Source organism: Triticum aestivum, chromosome 6D (genome assembly GCF_018294505.1).
Source record: "Triticum aestivum cultivar Chinese Spring chromosome 6D, IWGSC CS RefSeq v2.1, whole genome shotgun sequence".
Lineage (NCBI taxonomy): Eukaryota > Viridiplantae > Streptophyta > Magnoliopsida > Poales > Poaceae > Triticum > Triticum aestivum.
This window is the reverse complement of record NC_057811.1, coordinates 99,567,603-99,589,471: the sequence shown is the minus strand read 5'-3', so window position 1 is coordinate 99,589,471 and position 21,869 is coordinate 99,567,603. Positions and strand designations below refer to the sequence as shown.

General features: G+C 45.6%; 1 protein-coding gene across 1 annotated transcript; it reads right to left on the bottom strand.

Annotated features, from left to right (window-relative positions):
- Nucleotides 1-3,461: 3,461 nt before the first annotated feature.
- On the bottom strand, nt 3,462-8,142 carry LOC123143827 (uncharacterized). The gene is made up of 6 exons (XM_044562833.1): nt 7,937-8,142; nt 5,197-6,595; nt 4,981-5,031; nt 4,806-4,904; nt 4,477-4,629; nt 3,462-3,822 (listed from the first exon to the last, which is right to left on the bottom strand). Exons 2-6 carry the CDS (start codon nt 6,499-6,501, stop codon nt 3,685-3,687), a joined length of 1,746 nt encoding a protein of 581 aa, XP_044418768.1. The 5' UTR covers nt 6,502-6,595; nt 7,937-8,142; the 3' UTR covers nt 3,462-3,684.
- Nucleotides 8,143-21,869: the final 13,727 nt, after the last annotated feature.

Genomic DNA, 21,869 nt, shown 5'->3' with positions numbered 1-21,869 from the left:
CTATCGATTTGGTTTGGCCAACTAGATTGGTTTTTCTTGCAATGGGAGAAGTGCTTAGCTTTGGGTTCAATCTTGCGGTGCTCGATCCTAGTGACAGAAGGGGAACCACCACGTATTGTATTGTTGCCATCGAGGATAAAAAGATGGGGTTTTCATCATATTGCTTGAGTTAATTCCTCTACATCATGTCATCTTGCTTAAGGCGTTACTCCGTTCTTTATGAACTTAATACTCTAGATGCATGCTGGATAGCGGCCGATGTGCGGAGTAATAGTAGTAGATGCAGAATCGTTTCGGTCTACTTGACACGGACATGATGCCTATGTTCATGATCATTGCCTTAGATATCTTCATAACATTGCGCTTTTCTATCAATTGCTCGGCAGTAATTTGTTCACCCACCGTAATAATTTCTATCTTGAGAGAAGCCTCTAGTGAAACCTATGCCCCCCGGATCTATTTTCCATCATATAAGTTTCCGATCTACACTTTTAGTTTCCTATTTACTTTATTTGCAATCTTTTACTTTCCATTCCATAAACCAAAAATACCAAAAATATTACTTTGCCGTTTATCCATCTCTATCAGATCTCACGTTGCAAATAACCATGAATGGATTGACAACCCCTTTATCGCGTTGGGTGCAAGTTGGTGTTTGTTTGTGCAGGCATTCGGTGGCTTGCGTGTTGTCTTCTACTAGATTGATACCTTGGTTCTCAAAAAACGAGGAATATACTTACTCTACTTTGCTGCATCACCCTTTCCTCTTCAAGGGAAAACCAACGCAAGCTCAAGAGGTAGCAGGCACCACATGTTCTTTCAAGTCCGGACGGTTGCCGGCGGTTTGAGGGTCCGCTTTGTAGATGCCCTAACAACTTTTCCGAGTGCTACCTTCGAAAGTGAATATAAGTTGGGCAGGTGTTTTTGGGTCTTTGATTTTATTAGTGAGTAAATGTAAATATGTATATTCAGATTAATTAGCAAATTAAGTTTCTAAAACATATATGTTCTGCTACCACGTGATACATGTGGTAAGCAATCGAAACAATTCAAAAAACGTATATGTTTTGCTAGTTAAATTAACAATCTAAATCTCCATGCCAGACTTAGGCATCTCCAACGCTGACCCGCAAATTCCCTCCCACATCCGTCCGCGGACAGGGGGAGACCAGTTCACGGGTTCGGATGCGGGAGCCGGACATCCAATGTTATCATATATATGTCCACCAGTAAAGAGCACTCTCAAATTCAAACAAAGTCCGATCCATAGCGCACGCCGGATCCATAGTACGGAGCCTTGTAATGCTTCGACCATGGCGGCGTCTGGACAGTGGGCGACACGGTGTCGTGGCTCCGCGACCTCCACCGCGTCCGCGAGCAGCACGCCCACCGCCACGGACGCCATCATCACGCCCTCCTCTAGCCTTCCGCTTCATGAGTGTTGCCTCCTTTGCGGCCTTCGCTTTGACACGGCGATTTTGCCGCATCGCCGAGTTGGTCTTTTGGGCGAGGGTGATGGTCAAATCTTCCTGCACCTCCACCACCTCCACCTCCGACAGGTCCTCGTCTGATTCCATGCGTCGGCGATGGCAACAAAGTAGGAGAAAAGGGCGAGAATTGGGTGGAGAGCGGCGGATGGAAGAAGAGAGTGGGAGATTTTGACGCGGAAACAATGCGAGATGCTACAAAAGGGCGAGTTCCGCCTTCCTTTTGGGTGTCTCATGGGTGTAACAGTCCGATGTGTCTCATCTCTAGGGACGTGTTTGGTTGCCTGCATACACCTCAACCGGGCCCGCGCGGGAAGAATCCGGCATGTTTGGTTGCCTGTATACACTATTGGGCCTACATAGCACGGAACTTAAAGCACCTCTGCGCCTAGCTCGCTGTGAACACTTAGAGAGGCAATTTCTTGCGAGTCAGGCCAAGGCGAGCACAAGTGAGCGGGCCCTTGCACAAGTGAAGACAGGAGGGATGCGAGGTGATTAAGTGAGGTCTTCTTCAACCTCGAGTAAGCTTCTATCTAATCTCCTCTCTTCCTTGTCCCTCTGATCTACACAACGGTGCTTCGATTCGAGGTAAGCTCTACACGACAAAGATGCACCTCGATGCTACGGTTCCATTCAGGCGGTCGGTTCATAGCTTCGTCGGCCGTAAGTTCTTAATTTCATGTTCCCGTTTGGAGCTATTCTGAACGAATTTTGTCAGATTCGTCACGCACGATCGATCATTTGAAATTTCCTTTGACCAGCAGCCTAATCTCGCAGTTCCTCACAACATTTGTGTTGTAAGTTTTTGGTTTCGACAATCGTAGCTTCATCTCTCTTTGGACAACAATCTACTACACTGACGCTGTCATGTCGAGCTCCTCTTTCCTCTGCTCAGAGCCCTCCTATTCGTCCTTCTCGACGCCGAAGCCCTTCCCCTTGATCTCTTGCCCACATCCTACTACACTAGAGTCATTTCCAGCGTCGCTTATCTCGGCCTACTCTCTGTCGTCCTTCTACTGCACTGACGCTGCAATGGCGCGCACACTGATTTCTTGTGTCCTCTGCCTCTGTGCACACTGCAGTTCGCCGCGCCGCCGACGGGGTCGATCATCTTGGCCTCCTCTCTCTCGCCCTACTACACTGGAGTCGTTTCTAGCGTCGATCATCTCAGCCTCCTCTCTCGTCCATTGCACTGACGATACCATGGCGCGAGCACTGCATTCTCCTCTTTTATTGACCGTCTTTGCGCGAGCACTGCAACTAGTTCACCGACGGTGTCGCTCGCCATGCCGCTGACGGGGTCGCTCGCCCATGACTCCATGCTCGTCATGTCGGACACGACGCCACGGCCACTATCCACCGCAGTCGCCATGGTCCAACGCACACTGCATTTCTCCCCCCCCCCCCCCCATCTTCCTCTGCTAGCTCTTGACCCTGTGTGCTAAGTGCAAGTGCTAGCTCTTAATCATACATCATGCGTGCAACCAAACACCGTGTCCATGTGCCGCTTGGGCCAATGCAGGCAACCAAACAAAGTGCACTTGCGTCACTTGCTTATTACCTAATGCAAGAACCCTAGATGCAGGCAACCAAACAACTTGTAGATGGTGCATTAGGACCTGTTTTTTGCTCAACCAGGCTAGGTTGAGAAGTGTATGACATGCAGGTACTGTTCACAACTTGAACCAAACATACCCTAGACTCCCACAAAGCCCCACGTTTGGTTCTAGTTTACGGGAAAAACATGGTCCGGACCGTTCAGTTCTAGTTTACATGAAAAACATTGTCTGCCCAACTCTGTCCTTGTCCGGAGGTAGTACTTAGATCTGCCCAACTCTGCTTGCCAAATGTTGACCTGCCCCAGGTGGCCTAGCTCAGCGGCCACGTTACCCCAGGATGCTTAAGCAACCTATAGCCGGTCCCTCTGGCGTGTGCTTTTCGTTGACGCTTCAAATTAGCACTCTATCGGCAAAATTGTCTAAATTGGGCAAAACTATATCTTTAGTGCCAACTCATAATAACAGTCTGAAATTCACAAACTGGAGCCTTCACAGGGCACAATCCATTTGGACATTCACAAACTGGAGTGAGCCCAGCCAAGATTATTCACAGGTCCACGAACCACGACTACTTCACATCACATAGTAATTTATTTACAGGTTTGAGACCTCAGCTCCTACAGGATGTTCAGTTCAGTTCAGTTCAGAGAGGGCAGAGCTGGAGCTTTGCAGACTGGGCACCAGTTCTTCTGCAGGAGCCACTGGCGAATGCAGCACACATGGTACTGGTGCTCACACCGCAACCTGCCAACCTCTTCGCCCTTCACGAACTCCTCCTGGAACAAGAACAGCAAACCCATTTCCATTTCAGCAAGCGTTTACAGGTCAAATAATCCCACCCTTTTCTTTAGATATAAACTACTCCCTCCGTCCCATAATATAAGAGCGTTTTTGACACTACACTAGTGTAAAAAACGCTCTTATATTATGGGACGGAGGGAGTAGTCAGGTAACCCCTGTTAGACTATTTTGCACGACAGACAGGGAGATAATTGGCGTTGTTGTCGGAGGAAGATTCAGACAACAACTTCGTTCGGCGGAATCATTAGTAAGGATGAGAAGTAAGGATGATGCCAACGTAAGTATGAACGGTGTTTAATACATTGACAAGAACCAACCACCTAATAAAGTAGCTGGTCATTTTCATGATGAGACGCTTGGATATACATGGCAAAAAGAAAACAGATACTAGGATAGTGGGATCGCGACGTTTTCTTTAACAGGAGGACCACGGCGGTTTTGAAAGCGTTCTTTCGGTTATATGCAAGAAGAGTAATCAGAACATTAAACGCAAGAAAGTCAACATATCCACTTTGATAGCAAAAAAATTTCTAAGAATGATAGATGCAAAACAATATTCAGTAACTGTAAGGTTTTTATTTTACTGTATACCATTTAGAAGCAATAAGATCCAGTTGGTACATGTTTACCTGGCATATGCTGCATTTGATGTCATCTATGACTGATCTGTTTCCTTTTGCAGCAACTGGTCTATATAAACGCCTTCTGATACATTTTGCAAACTGTTCTTCAGAAAGAGCAGTACTTACGTATCCTATTCTCTCTTCTAATGCTAATAGTTCCTGTTCAGAAGAAGGAAACACAAATGCCCCTTGAATAGAATACATACCAGAACTTCTCTCATGAATTGTCAAATTTACGCAAATCATAAAGGGAGAGAAGAAGAGTTCACCAAAGAAACACGCTTCTGTAATGAATGAATCCCTTTAGTCAGAACTAGACGTGACAAAAATAATACCTCATAGGACATGTTGTCAATATCCATCCGCATGTCGCTATGCTGATCATGGGAGGCGAAGGCACCAAGTAACAGATTTGTCTCCAGTACCCGCAATTGCTGCTAACATGTTATCCATGTTCAGCGAAAAGGTAGACGGCAAGAAATTTACAAACATGACGTCAAACTAACTAACCTCATAAGTAAGCCCAGCTTCTTGTTCAATCCTCTCCAGCACTAGCAATACCTACATACACATACATGAGAAAAAAAACACTTATACCACATCCATAGTCATAGTGCATAGTCTTTAGCAAAATCATTATCAAAATGATGGATTCAGTCCTACATAAAACCTATCTACAAGAACAATACAACTGGAACAATATAAAAAAGTGTTTTGGAAAGGGACCTCTGCAATGCCTTCCATGTTTATGCGTCTGTGGCCACCTCTCTCCCTCGCCAGACTGCGAAATGTTTGTGGGGGGCTTTGCTCAAAACGGGAGCTTGATGTTCTCCTGGCAGTCCGAGTACTCGATCCCTGACGAGTAGATGAGTAAATTGCATGAGGTAGTTCCACAGAGACTGGTCTTATTGAGCTTTCTGAAGAATCCTCTTCCACAGAAAAATCAGCACCAACTGACTGTTGATTCCTGGCAGTAGACTCATTCAGATGAAGCAGGGCATCCTCTCTTTCCTCAGACATCCTGAACCTAGTGTCTCTAGGAGAAGTCCGTCTTGTCCTTACTGATACTGCTGAATCCTGAATATTTCTACTGCGGCTTCGTAATGTTTGTTGCCGAACTGATTCTTCGGTAGTTCTGATTCTGGGACCACTAATGCTAGGATATATTGTATGTGAATGACCTAAACTGGATGGATCACTTATGACTCTTGATCTGGAAGAGCTTTCCCCATCAGAAGTTCTCTTTCTCATAGCATCAAAGCTCCTGGTACGAACAGAATCAGACCAGCATCCTGATGGCAGAACATCAGAGACTGAAGTGCAACCAAGATTTTTAAGACCACGTGGTCCACGTCTCTGTTCTCCACTAACAAGACTATATGATGGCTTCGCACCAGCGATAGGAATTCTAGGTATACTAGGCTGATTACTAAATGACGAAGAGCAAGAATATCTAGCTGTGCCCAAATTCAATTCCTTATCCTTCTGTCTATGTGTTTTAGAACTTAGTGAAGCACTCCTTACCAAGGACTCAGCTGTATGTGCATGCATACCTGAAGAACCAGCAGAATGCGAAACCTCTGGATCAGGTGCTATCAGTTCATCATCTTTGGCAGTTAATCCTTCTGTCTCAGTCTGTGGAGCATCTGAACTCTGATTCTCTACAATGGTTTTCTTACTACCATCAAGACACCCGGCATCGGACTTTCTTCTACTACTTTCAGCAACGTCAGCCCCTTCCAACTTAGTCTGCCTTCGCTTTTCCTCACCAAATTTCCTAAGGGGAAAGTTCTTAGGAAATTTGGAAGAGCTTCCAGACATGACATTTGAGCTTGCATATTTATACGAGCCATGTAAGTATCTTGGTCTCTCCTGATTATCAGCCAACCTGGTTTTCATAGGATTGACTCTTGAAGTGCTTCCCGGTACATCAGTGTTCTGACTGGTTGTCTCTTCAGGGCTTCGATTTATGCCTGAACCTCTTCTGAGAAACCCAATTGCTGCTTTGGATCTATTTAAATACTCCTCCATGTAACCAGATATCGCCAAATACCGAGATGAAAAACTTCTCAAATGTCGAGTGGTTCTGTGACCACGATTTGCAAGGATCAATAAGAAATAAAACCTGGACAATGGATCCAAGAAATGAATAAGCAAGAAAATGCAACAAATGAAACACAGTATTGTGATTTTTTATTCATACTACAATCGTAGACTGTGCTGAGTGCAAGAAGAGGCGTAAGAGTGCGCTGTACCATTACATTCTCTCTCTATCGTGGGATCCCAATCAATCAAATATACAGAAATGAGCAAGTCAACCAATAAATTGTACTTCCTCCTATCCAAAATAAGTGTCGTGGTTTTGTACTAAGGTTAGTTCAATCTTAGTTCAAAACTGCGATACTTGTTATGGATCGGAGGGAGTAGTAAAATATAAAACCATGTGCAAATTGATAAGAAACAACAAACCAACAACTAAGTTCACAAGTAATATGTTCATCTTTGATTGTTGTGCTTAGCTAACTGCCCACAACGCTCCATCCAAGCACTTACTTAGTCACTAAAATACTACAGTTGTTTTTGTTTCATGCTAAATTACAAAAGAAGGATAGAATATTCACAGCAATGTGCAGGGCTGCATGCTGAATCCTAGATGTCTTACTACAGAACTCCACGGTCACAAAAATCCAAGAGGAGTACCAGCACTTGGTTCAGTTAGACAGACGCCCTAATAGTATTATGGCATAAACAACATCATGATGTCATCAACAACTCTCTCCAGAAAACAACAGCTTATAATGCAAACTGTATTTCTCAAGATAAGCTTTACAAAAGGGTTGGGTCCACGCTCCACATATCATGACACGATCATTGGCGCCCTGACATCATTCGTCTGTCCATATGCTCCTACCAAGTAATTCCTCTGAACCGTATGCAAAGAGCGCACAAACCGCCAGCGCCACTAACAGTGGCCACTAACCAATATTTTTAGAGGACACAAGTCCAGAAATTTTACATATCTGCTACTAGTTTTAACTATCCCATAGTTTCAGAAAAAAAATTATCCCATCCCAAACTGACTTCCGAGACGCCCGTCCTTAAGGAATCTGTAAATGTAACTGCAACTTCATCAGCGAACTGGTTTTTCCTTGTGTGGGCGCGGAAATATTTCTTAACAAAAACCCTGCCCAAGAATAAGATGCTCCGAACTTCCCTTGGCATTTTCGAACCTAAAATCCACAGTAACATCCATCTAACTTTTTTTCCCACGGTAACAAAAAAAACTGTTCACGCTGAAACCGATCGAAATTTATCTCGCGAGGTTTTTCTGGCAGCCCGACATCCCAACACGCGCAACAGCGTCAGGCAGAACGAGTTCCTGTCCCTCGAAGCCTCGAACAAAAACGAAAAACACGCACAAAACAAAAACTGAAACAGAGGCGCTGAGACAGCAAACCAGACGTACAGCGGCGGCGCATTCCGGTCACAGAAGACCCGGAACCGAACCGATCGAGCGGACGGAGAGGGAGCGCGCGCGGCTTCGATTCCGCCGCGTCTGCGTCGCCGGCCGTGCCTCCTGCGCGGCAGCGGCGGGGCCGGAATGGGAGGAGACGCCGAGGGGGAGGGGAGCGGGGAGCAAGTTGGGGCTGGGGGTGGGGGCGCCTCCCGGCTCGGATTCCTTTCCTCCTTGCAGGATCCGAGGCGATTTAAGTCGAGTTTAACGAACGGCACTGGACGGGCGGAGCGGGCCGGGCGCGGCGTGTGGTGACCCGATCCGTTTGAGGCCGCGTGGAAGTGGAATCCTACGGGTACCCACTTTGGAGGGTGCCCCCACGTGTGCGGCGTGCGGGGCCCGCGCTCTGGGTGTGGGGCGCTAGGGTACACGGTCCGTGCGGAGTAGGCGTGCACGTGACGAAACGGGGGGTTTGGGTAGGCACTGGCGAGAGGGGCGAACTGTGTACGTGCACTGGAGTGGTTACACGCCTTTTTCTTTTTCTTGATTTGATTGAAATGTTTAGACCGTGCAGCTGTGAGTTTAGTTCGGAACGAGAACGGAGGGTAACTCAGTTGGACGTGGGAGTTAGCCAGCCCACCGGTGTTCTGAATCTCGGCTCGAGCACCTAGTGCTCACGAAGTTTTCTTCTATAAAAAAATGCCAACAGGCTAGTCTAGCCCGGGTTGGTCTCGAAAAAAAGTTTAGCTAAACGCTTTTATATTTCTTTATGGAGAGAGTATTTTACACAAAAAATGACACTTAGCAGAGTTGTCCTATGGCCACGAGTCGCCATAAATTGTGTAAGTGTGCTTCAAAACGGCCCCACCTCTTCTTCCCGCCTTCATCCCTTTCGCTAGCGCAGCCCGGAGGTTAATTCCTCAACCTTTTTTATATATTTAGTTTAGCGGTCATATATTCGTGTGGATGGATCCGCTGAAGGAGCTCGTGTTTTTTCATCATCCGTTCTCGGATTCGAGCTCCTATTTCGAGAGTGAAAAGTTGGATGTGAAAGAAGACGAGGTCATATTGATGGTCGTTGAATGGATAGCATCCACCGGAAAAAGAAGAGGAAACGTTCGAGATCTCAGGTTGATCGTGCGACATTTCATAGGGACTGAACCGGAGGCCAAGACCGGCTGATGAGAGACTACTTCCGGGTGGCGCTTCCGCATGACCGAGCGATTGTTTCGTTGAATTGCTGACGTCGGGGAAGCCGTCGAACCTTTCTTCCAACAATTGAGAAAATGACGTTGGTTTTCTAGTTTTTTCAATTATCAAAAGGTGACCGTGGCACTCTGGATGCTTACACATGGCTCCCATGTAGATTCAACGGATGCCACTCTTCGAATGGCCGAAGATACAATCATCAAGTGCACGAAAGTGTTCGTCAAAACTATGGCGAATGTTTATGGAAGGCAATATCCGCGAGCATCGAATGTCGAAGACACGACCAGGCTTCTAGCGATGCATGAAGCAAAAGGCTGGCCCGTGATGCGATGGAGTGTTGACCGCATGCACCGGAAGTGGAAAAATTGCCCTGCTAGTTGGTATGACCAATTCACCAGGCATTGAAAGGATCCAACAATGAATTTTGAAGTTATTGCCTCCGAAGATATGTGGATTTGGCATTGCTACTTTGGCTTGCCAATATCTCACAATGACATCAATATCTTACAGAGATCTTATCTATTTGCATGGCTAGCTGCGAGTACCTCTCCACCTTGCAACTTCACGGTGAATGGTCATCAATATGACCAAAGCTACTATCTAGCAGATGCCATCTATCCATCTTGGTCTACATTTATAAAGACAAAATCTAAGCCTAAGAGAAGGAGACATACTCATTTTGCCAAGGTGCAAGAAGCTCAGAGAAAAGACATTGATAGAGCATTGGGAGTGTGTAATCAAGGTTTGCAATTGTCCTAGGGCTGCTCATTTCTGGAACAAGTATGTCTACAGTGAGGATTGGAGCAATGCATTGTTTTGTGATGCTTACTGTTGTGGGCATGGGCTTTCCGGGCGCAATTTATGATGTCCCAGGTTACTCTTGGACGACGCCTTCATCAAATCCGGTCGATTCCTGTTGTTCACTCGCCGATTCTTTGGCAGAAAGAATGGTGAGTGCGTTGGCCCAACCTAAATGTGATCAGGGTTGTGCTTTTTAGGTATTCGGTGTTGGTCGAAACATGGCCCTTGATCTTCCTGTCTTGCTTCACCGTCATTTGTGGCTTGAGGTTTGACCAGGTGAGTTATTTTTGTCGTTGTAATCATGGTGTTATGAAATGTATGCCGAAAGGCATTGTATCCTAGCTCTTTTTCTATGATACTGGCATACTTTTTCATGGTGCACCTTTGAGGGAAAAATGGATTAAACCATATATATATCCTCTTTTATACTCCCAGGAGTATGTACTCCCATCTCTAACGGGTGAAGCTAGGAGCGGATGCAGATTGTGGTCTGCATCGACGACATCTGGAAGACAGAGCATGTGCTGGGGTCGTGGTTCATGGATGGCAGATATGGTTTCCTCCTGCGGTGTTTTAGTCATGGTGGGGTGCTAGATCTGGAGTTCGATGACGTGTCCGGGGTGTTGCCCCGGTCTGATTCGTTCAACGGTAAGGGCTTCACTTTTGGTGAGCCACCTTGGAGGTTCGCAAAGCTGCATATCAGCGATGGAGCCGCGTCGAGCTCGGGTGAGAAGGTGATCCGTCATTCTTTTCTTCGGTGGCTACTGTGGTGGTGCCGGAGGCAGGTGATGGGCGTTGGTGTCAAGCTCAGAGATGTTCTGCTATCTTTTCAGTTTTGTCATGTCGGTATTTACGTGACTTGTACTTTGTTCTTTATGATATGAATGAGATGTTGGAAATATGCCCTAGAGGCAATAATAAAATGGTTATTATTGTATTTCCTTGTTCATGATAATTGTCTATTGTTCATGCTATAATTGTATTAACTGGAAACCGTAATACATGTGTGAATACATAGACCACAACATGTCCCTAGTAAGCCTCTAGTTGACTAGCTCGTTGATCAATAGATGGTTATGGTTTCCTGACCATGGACATTGGATGTCATTGATAACGGGATCACATCATTAGGACAATGATGTGATGGACAAGACCCAATCCTAAGCATAGCACAAGATCGTGTAGTTCGTTTGCTAAGAGCTTTTCTAATGTCAAGTATCGTTTCCTTAGACCATGAGATTGTGCAACTCCCGGATACCGTAGGAATGCTTTGGGTGTACCAAACGTCACAACGTAACTGGGTGGCTATAAAGGTGCACTACAGGTATCTCCGAAAGTGTCTGTTGGGTTGGCACGAATCGAGACTGGGATTTGTCACTCCGTATGACGGAGAGGTATCTCTGGGCCCACTCGGTAATGCATCATCATAATGAGCTCAATGTGACTAAGGAGTTAGCCACGGGATCATGCGTTACGGAACGAGTAAAGAGACTTGCCGGTAACAAGATTGAACGAGGTATTGGGATACCGACGATCGAATCTCGGGCAAGCAACATGCCGATAGACAAAGGGAATTGTATACGGGATTGATTGAATCCCCGACATCGTGGTTCATCCGATGAGATCATCGTGGAACATGTGGGAGCCAATATGGGTATCCAGATCCCGCTATTGGTTATTGGCCGGAGAGGTGTCTCGGTCATGTCTGCATGGTTCCCGAACCCGTAGGGTCTACACACTTAAGGTTCGGTGACGCTAGAGTTGTTATGGGAAATAGTATGTGGTTACCGAAGGTTGTTCGGAGTCCCGGATGAGATCCCGGACATCACGAGGAGTTCCGGAATGGTCCGGCGGTGAAGATCGATATATTGGACGAAGGGTATTGGAGTCCGGAAGTGTTCCGGGGGTACCAGGCTATGGCCAGCATGACCGAAAGGTGTTTCGGGAGCCCCGGCAAGTGTTGGAGGGCCTCATGGGCCAAAGGGGAAGGGGCAAACCAGCCCACTAAGGGGTGGTGCGCCCCCCACACCCTTTCCCACGTTACTTGGGGAGGTGGGGCGCCTCCACCTGGCTTGGGAGGCAAGCCTCCACCTGCTTGGCTTGGGGGGCAAGTCTCCCTAGGATTTTCCCTAGGGAGATCCAATCTGCTTGGCCGCCGCCCCCTAGGGGAAACCCTAGGGCGCCTCCCCCTCTCCCCTTGCCCCTATATATAGTGGAGGGGTGGGAGGGCAGCCGCACCTCTTCCCTGGCGCAGCCCTCCCTCCTCATACACCTCCTCCTCCTCCGTAGTGCTTAGCGAAGCTCTGCCGGAGAACCACGAGCTCCATTGCCACCACGCCGTCGTGCTGCTGGAGTTCTCCCTCAACTTCTCCTCTCCCCTTGCTGGATCAAGAAGGAGGAGACGTCCCCGGGCTGTACGTGTGTTGAACGCGGAGGCGCCGTCCGTTCGGCGCTAGATCGGATCTTCCGCGATTTGAATCGCTGCGAGTACGACTCCATCAACCGCGTTCTTGTAACGCTTCCGCTTAGCGATCTTCAAGGGTATGAAGATGCACTCCCTCTCTCTCGTTGCTAGCATCTCCTAGATTGATCTTGGTGACACGTAGGAAAATTTTGAATTATTGCTACGTTCCCCAACAGTGGCATCATGAGCTAGGTCTATGCGTAGATTCTATGCACGAGTAGAACACAAAGTAGTTGTGGGCGATGATTTGTTCAATTTGCTTGCCGTTACTAGTCTTATCTTGATTCGGCGGCATTGTGGGATGAAGCGGCCCGGACCGACCTTACACGTACTCTTACGTGAGACAGGTTCCACCGACTGACATGCACTTGATGCATAAGGTGGCTAGCGGGTGTCTGTCTCTCCCACTTTAGTCGGATCGGATTCGATGAAGAGGGTCCTTATGAAGGGTAAATAGCAATTGGCATATCACCGTTGTGGCTTTTGCGTAGGTAAGAAACGTTCTTGCTAGAAACCCATAGCAGCCACGTAAAACATGCAACAACAATTAGAGGACGTCTAACTTGTTTTTGCAGGGTATGCTATGTGATGTGATATGGCCAAAAGGATGTGATGAATTATATATGTGATGTATGAGATTGATCATGTTCTTGTAATAGGAATCACGACTTGCATGTCGATGAGTATGACAACCGGCAGGAGCCATAGGAGTTGTCTTAATTTATTGTATGACCTGCGTGTCAATGAAAACGCCATGTAATTACTTTACTTTATTGCTAACCGTTAGCCATAGTAGTAGAAGTAATAGTTGGCGAGACAACTTCATGAAGACACGATGATGGAGATCATGATGATGGAGATCATGGTGTCATGCCGGTGACGAAGGTGATCATGCCGCGCCTCGAAGATGGAGATCAAAGGCGCAAGATGATATTGGCCATATCATGTCACTTTATGATTTGCATGTGATGTTTGTCATGTTTACATCTTATTTGCTTAGAACGACGGTAGCATAAATAAGATGATCCCTCACTAAAATTTCAAGAGACGTGTTCCCCCTAACTGTGCACCGTTGCGAAGGTTCGTTGTTTCGAAGCACCACGTGATGATCGGGTGTGATAGATTCTAACGTTCGCATACAACGGGTGTAAGCCAGATTTACACATGCGAAACACTTAGGTTGACTTGACGAGCCTAGCATGTACAGACATGGCCTCGGAACACAAGAGACCGAAAGGTCGAACATGAGTCGTATAGTAGATACGATCAACATGGAGATGTTCACCGATGATGACTAGTCCGTCTCACGTGATGATCGGACACGGCCTAGTTGACTCGGATCATGTATCACTTAGATGACTAGAGGGATGTCTATCTGAGTGGGAGTTCATTAAATAATTAGATGAACTTAATTATCATGAACATAGTCAAAAGGTCTTTGCAAATTATGTCGTAGCTTACGCTTTAGTTCTACTGTTTAAGATATGTTCCTAGAGAAAATTTAGTTGAAAGTTGATAGTAGCAATTATGCGGACTGGGTCCGTAAACTGAGGATTGTCCTCATTGCTGCACAGAAGGCTTATGTCCTTAATGCACCGCTCGGTGTGCTGAACCTCGAGCGTCGTTTGTGGATGTTGCGAACATCTGACATACACGTTTTGATGACTACGTGATAGTTCAGTGCGTAATGTTGAACGGTTTAGAATTGAGGCACCGAAGACATTTTGAAACGTCGCGGAACATATGAGATGTTCCAAGAGCTGAAATTGGGATTTTAGGCTCGTGCCCACGTCAAGAGGTATGAGACCTCTGACAAGTTTCTTAAGCCTGCAAACTAAGGGAGAAAAGCTCAACCGTTGAGCATGTGCTCAGATTGTCTGAGTACTACAATCGCTTGAATCGAGTGGGAGTTAATCTTCCAGATGAGATAGTGATGGTTCTCCAAAGTCACTGCCACCAAGCTACTAGAGCTTCGTGATGAACTATAACAAATCAGGGATAGATATGATGATCCTTGAGCTATTCGCGATGTTTGACACCACGAAAGTAGAAATCAAGTAGGAGCATCAATTGTTGATGGTTAGTAAAACCACTAGTTTCAAGAAGGGCAAGGGAAAGAAGGGATACTTCATGAAACGGCAAATCAGTTGCTGCTCTAGTGAAGAAACCCAAGGTTGAACCCAAACCCGAGACTAAGTGCTTCTGTAATGAGGGGAACGGTCACTGAAGCAGAACTACCCTAGATACTTGGTAGATGAGAAGGCAGGCAAGGTCGACAGAAGTATATTGGATATACATTATATTAATGTGTACTTTACTAGTACTCCTAGTAGCACCAGGGTATTAGATACCGGTTCGGTTGCTAAGTGTTGGTAACTCGAAATAAAAGGCTACGGAATAAACGGAGACTAGCTAAAGGTGAGATGACGATATGTGTTGGAAGTGTTTCCAAGGTTGATGTGATCAAGCATCGCATGCTCCCTCTACCATCGAGATTGGTGTTAAACCTAAATAATTGTTATTTGGTGTTTGCGTTGAGCATAGACATGATTGGATTATGTTTATCGCAATACGGTTATTCATTTAAGGAGAATAATGGTTACTCTGTCTATTTGAATAATACCTTCAATGGTCTTGCACCTAAAATGAATGGTTTATTGAATCTCGATCGTAGTGATACACATGTTCATGCCAAAAGATATAAGATAGTAATGATAGTACCACATACTTGTGGCACTGCCACTTGAGTCATATTGGTATAAAACGCATGAAGAAGCTCCATGTTGATGGATCTTTGGACTCACTCGTTTTTGAAAAGATTGAGACATGCGAACCATGTCTATTAGTATATATGCATGAAGAAAGTCCATACAGATGGATCGTTTGGACTCACTTGATTTTGAATCACTTGAGACATGCAAATCATACCACATGGGCAAGATGACTGAAAGGCCTCGTTTTCAGTAAGATGGAACAAGAAAGCAACTTGTTGGAAGTAATACATTTTGATGTGTGCAGTCCAATGAGTGCTGAGGCATGCAGTGGATATCGTTATGTTCTTACTTCACAGATGATTTGAGTAGATGCTGAGTATATTTACTTGATGAAACACAAGTCTGAATTATTGAAAGGTTCAAGTAATTTCAGAGTGAAGTTGAAGATCGTCGTGACAAGAGGATAAAATGTCTGTGATATGATCATAGAGATGAATATCTGAGTTACGAGTTTGGCACACAATTAAGAAATTGTGGAAATTGTTTCACGACTAATACCGCCTGGAACACCATAGTGTGATGGTGTGTCCGAACATCATAACTGCACCCTATTGGATATGGTGCATACCATGATGTCTCTTATCGAATTACACTATCGTTTATGGGTTAGGCATTAGAGACAACCGCATTCACTTTAAATAGGGCACCACGCAATTCCGTTGAGACGACACCGTATGAACTATGGTTTAGAGAAACCTAAGCTGTCGTTTCTTAAAAGTTTGGGGCTGCGACGCTTATGTGAAAAGTTTCAGGCTGATAAGCTCGAACCCAAAGCGGATAAATGCATCTTCATAGAATACCCAAAACAGTTGGGTATACCTCCTATTTCAGATCCGGAAGCAAAGTGATTGTTTCTAGAAACGGGTCCTTTCTCGAGGAAAAGTTTCTCTCGAAAGAATTGAGTGGGAGGATGGTGGAGACTTGATGAGGTTATTGAACCGTCACTTCAACTAGTGTGTAGCAGGGCACAGGAAGTTGTTCCTGTGGCACCTACACCAATTGAAGTGGAAGCTTATGATAGTGATCATGAAACTTCGGATCAAGTCACTACCAAACCTCGTAGGACGACAAGGATGCGTACTACTTCAGAGTGGTACGTAATCCTGTCTTGGAAGTCATGTTGCTAGACAACAATGAACCTACGAGCTATGGAGAAGCGATGGTGGGCCCGGATTCCGACGAATGGCTCGAGGCCATAAAATCCGAGAGAGGATCCATGTATAAAAACAAAGTATAGACTTTGGAAGAACTACTTGATGGTCGTAAGGCTGTTGGGTGCAGATGGATTTTAAAAGGAAGACAGACAATGATGGTAAGTGTCACCATTAAGAAAGCTCGACTTGTCGTTAAGATGTTTTCCGACAAGTTCAAGGAGTTGACTGCGATGAGACTTTCTCACTCGTAGCGATGCTAAGAGTCTGTTGGAATTATATTAGCAGTTACTGCATTATTTATGAAATCTTGCAGATAGGATGTCAAAACATTGTTTCCTCGACGATTTTCTTGAGGAAAGGTTGTATGTGATACAACCAGAAGGTTTTGTCAATCCTGAAAGATGCTAACAAGTATGCAAAGCTCCAGCAATCCTTCTAAGGACTGGAGTAAGCATCTCGGAGTTGGAATGTACGCTTTGATGAGATGATCAAAGATTTTGGGTTTATACAAAGTTTATGAGAAACTTGTATTTCCAAAGAAGTGAGTGGGAGCACTATAGAATTTTTGATGAGTATATGTTGTTAACATATTGTTGATCAGAAATGATGTAGAATTTCTGGAAAGCATACAGGGTTATTTGAAAAGTGTTTTTCAATGGAAAACCTGGATTAAGCTACTTGAACATTGAGCATCAAGATCTATAAGGATAGATCAAAAACGCTTAATAGTACTTTCAAATGAATACATACCGTGACAAGATTTTGAAGGAGTTCAAAATAGATCAGCAAAGAAGGAGTTCTTGGCTGTGTTACAAGGTGTGAGTATTGAGTAAGACTCAAGACCTGACCACGGCAGAAGAGAGAGAAAGGACGAAGGTCGTCCCCTATGCTTTAGACGTAGGCTCTACAGTATGCTATGCTGTGTACCGCACCTGAAGTGTGCCTTGCCATGAGTTAGTCAAGGGGTACAATAGTGATCCAGGAATGGATCACATGACAGCGGTCGAACTTATCCTTAGTAACTAGTGGACTAAGGAATTTTCTCGATTATGGAGGTGGTAAAAGAGTTCGTCGTAAAGGGTTACGTCGATGCAAACTTTGACACTAATCCGGATGACTCTGAGTAGTAAACCGGATTCGTATAGTAGAGCAGTTATTTGGAATAGCTCCAAGTAGCGCGTGGTAGCTGCATCTACAAGATGACATAGAGATTTGTAAAGCACACACGGATCTGAAAGGTTCAGACCCGTTGACTAATAACCTCTCTCACAAGCGAGATATGAACAAACCCCATGGGTGTTGGATTCATTACAATCACATAGTGATGTGAACTAGATTATTGACTCTAGTGCAAGTGGGAGACTGTTGGAAATATGCCCTAGAGGCAATAATAAAATGGTTATTATTGTATTTCCTTGTTCATGATAATTGTCTATTGTTCATGCTATAATTGTATTAACTGGAAACCGTAATACATGTGTGAATACATAGACCACAACATGTCCCTAGTAAGCCTCTAGTTGACTAGCTCGTTGATCAATAGATGGTTATGGTTTCCTGACCATGGACATTGGATGTCATTGATAACGGGATCACATCATTAGGAGAATGATGTGATGGACAAGACCCAATCCTAAGCATAGCACAAGATCGTGTAGTTCGTTTGCTAAGAGCTTTTCTAATGTCAAGTATCGTTTCCTTAGACCATGAGATTGTGCAACTCCCGGATACCGTAGGAATGCTTTGGGTGTACCAAACGTCACAACGTAACTGGGTGGCTATAAAGGTGCACTACAGGTATCTCCGAAAGTGTCTGTTGGGTTGGCACGAATCGAGACTGGGATTTGTCACTCCGTATGACGGAGAGGTATCTCTGGGCCCACTCGGTAATGCATCATCATAATGAGCTCAATGTGACTAAGGAGTTAGCCACGGGATCATGCGTTACGGAACGAGTAAAGAGACTTGCCGGTAACAAGATTGAACGAGGTATTGGGATACCGACGATCGAATCTCGGGCAAGTAACATGCCGATAGACAAAGGGAATTGTATACGGGATTGATTGAATCCCCGACATCGTGGTTCATCCGATGAGATCATCGTGGAACATGTGGGAGCCAATATGGGTATCCAGATCCCGCTATTGGTTATTGGCCGGAGAGGTGTCTCGGTCATGTCTGCATGGTTCCCGAACCCGTAGGGTCTACACACTTAAGGTTCGGTGACGCTAGAGTTGTTATGGGAAATAGTATGTGGTTACCGAAGGTTGTTCGGAGTCCCGGATGAGATCCCGGACATCACGAGGAGTTCCGGAATGGTCCGGCGGTGAAGATCGATATATTGGACGAAGGGTATTGGAGTCCGGAAGTGTTCCGGGGGTACCAGGCTATGGCCAGCATGACCGAAAGGTGTTTCGGGAGCCCCGGCAAGTGTTGGAGGGCCTCATGGGCCAAAGGGGAAGGGGCAAACCAGCCCACTAAGGGGTGGTGCGCCCCCCACACCCTTTCCCACGTTACTTGGGGAGGTGGGGCGCCTCCACCTGGCTTGGGAGGCAAGCCTCCACCTGCTTGGCTTGGGGGGCAAGTCTCCCTAGGATTTTCCCTAGGGAGATCCAATCTGCTTGGCCGCCGCCCCCTAGGGGAAACCCTAGGGCGCCTCCCCCTCTCCCCTTGCCCCTATATATAGTGGAGGGGTGGGAGGGCAGCCGCACCTCTTCCCTGGCGCAGCCCTCCCTCCTCATACACCTCCTCCTCCTCCGTAGTGCTTAGCGAAGCTCTGCCGGAGAACCACGAGCTCCATTGCCACCACGCCGTCGTGCTGCTGGAGTTCTCCCTCAACTTCTCCTCTCCCCTTGCTGGATCAAGAAGGAGGAGACGTCCCCGGGCTGTACGTGTGTTGAACGCGGAGGCGCCGTCCGTTCGGCGCTAGATCGGATCTTCCGCGATTTGAATCGCTGCGAGTACGACTCCATCAACCGCGTTCTTGTAACGCTTCTGCTTAGCGATCTTCAAGGGTATGAAGATGCACTCCTTCTCTCTCGTTGTTAGCATCTCCTAGATTGATCTTGGTGAGACATAGGAAAATTTTGAATTATTGCTACGTTCCCCAACATGAGACATGTATTACCATGCAGAAAAAAGATCCATTGGCAACTAACTGCCCGTTCTAATTAAGATATGGATGTGACTACCTGGCGCCCGAGCGCCAGTTCGCGGGTGCGAGGGCTCTCCCCAAAAGGAAGGGCCAGTCGCGCGGCTCGGTCAGGACAGCCCAGAAATGGACCACGATTATCCCATCTGCATTTATTAGGGGATCAAAAACTTCAAAAACTTGTAACTTTTGATTAGAATGTCAAAATTCAAATCCGTTTTCACCGTTGGGTTTCTCGTGACGAGTTCTTCAAAACTAGATCCCACATGAGTAGGTTTCGACGAACTTTTTTTTCCGAGCAACTTCATGTGCTACGGAGGCAACTTTAGTGCTATAGAAAAGCAACTCCTTTTCCCCCTAGTATGACTAGCTATCAACGGAGGATCCTCTCTAAGTTGGTTACCATGACTACCAATTGACTAGTTTCACCTCTAAATCGCCTACCATAAGGACAACTCCAACGTGGATCATCAAAATCACCCCAAAAAATGTCGGAATAGACCTGTCTGGACACTGACGGTCACCTAATTTGTTTGAACAAGTCCGTACGTCATAAATCCTCCAAAACCGAACGACGAGGGGGTGTTCTCAGGGCTCCTTAGCGCCAATTGCTCCCTCCAACATGAAGCCAGATCCCATCTCCTCAGACGACAAGAGGAGCAGAATTCGCCCCTCCTAGTTGAGGCCCCCGCGATGGACAAAGAGTCCGCACTACAAATGGAGATGCTAACCCAATGGTCAACCACCAACCACTATCTGACAATGCCCTCTCTGCTACTCCCGAGCAAATACGAAGTCCAAAACTAGATGCCGCCTAAAGGAGGAGACGTCGTCCGTCCCCACTGCGCCAACCATTTCTGTTGTAACAAGGAGGTGGCAACAAAGAACTTCGAGTATTGATAAACGCAACCACATATAAAAAAAGACTAAGTTCACCCAACAAACCCCGTTGGGGTAGAAAAAGAAAAACAACCATATGACTTATATGCACTGGAGTTGTACTTAAAAAGCCAGCAACTCTTGGGGTGTTTTTGTGCAACTCCAATGCATTCACCAGACAACTCGTATGTAGTCTCATCCTGACTTGGTATCTAGATAAAGCTGCCACATATAGAAAATACTAAGTTCACGAGGCAACTCGTGTGTAGTCCAAGCCTGAGCAACTCCATGGTTTTTCTTGCGCACCTAGGCAATAACAGAGGAGAAAACACACACGCGCGCACACACACATAGTCATGCGCCTCATATCTCTAGCTAGGAAACCTGACCGGTTCCACCCGCTCCCTTCTACGATCGCACTAAGAGATTCCACCCGAGGAGAGGAAAATCTTGACTCCACCTCTATGACACAAACTTAATTACAGGTATCTAAAACCTTTAGATATTTACCAAATAATAATGGTCTTGATAAATGTTTCTGTTCATGAGGATTGGGCAACTAGATACATGGTTTTAGGCAAACTATTTGTTGATCGTGGGAAACTCGATACTTGGTTTTAGGCAATTGGATGATTAATTGTGGGCAACTATATTATCTTTCATGTATTGTGCATAAAAAAGGATGCAAACTATGTAGAGCACCTCGGAGTATTCAGTCTAGCACAAGTTAACTAGGAAATAAAAAAGAGAAAAAACATAGCAAACTATGTTATCTTTCATGCTTTTAGACAACTGTATGGTTAATTGTGGACAACTGGATACATGATTTTAGATAACTGTACAGTTGATTGTCGACAACTAGATACATGGTTTTAGACAATATAAGGGTTGATTGTAGGCAACTATGACACCTAAAAAAGGGATAAAGAACGTAGACATGTTCCTTTTTGGAGGGGGTCACAAATAAACTTAATCACCTAAAAACACTTTGTGGTTTTAGTTATGTCTCCATGACCAGCTCCACACCGCTCCCCCTCTATGAACATTCACCTAGTATTTACAATCATAACAAGGGATCCAACCCCGAGGATATGAAATTCTTGATGTGTCTCTATGACACAATCTTAATTAAAAGGTATCGAAAACCTTTACATATAAGATAAATTAAGGTCATGGTAATATTCCCGTTCATGAGGGTTGGGCAACTGGATACATGGTTCTAGGCAACTGTATAGCTGATTGTGGGCAACTATGACACCTGAAAAAGGATAAAGAACATTCACATGTTTGCTTTTTAGGGGTTCACATATAAACTTAATCTCATAAAATTCCATGGTTTTAGTTATGTCCCCATGACTAGCTCCACCCCACCACCCAGTATGATCATTCGCCAAGTGTTTACGATCATAACAAGGGATCCCACCCAAAGCGAAGAAATTCTTGACACACCACTATGACACAAACTTAATTGAAAGGTATCTAAAACCTTTAGATGTTGGCCAAATCGTGGTCT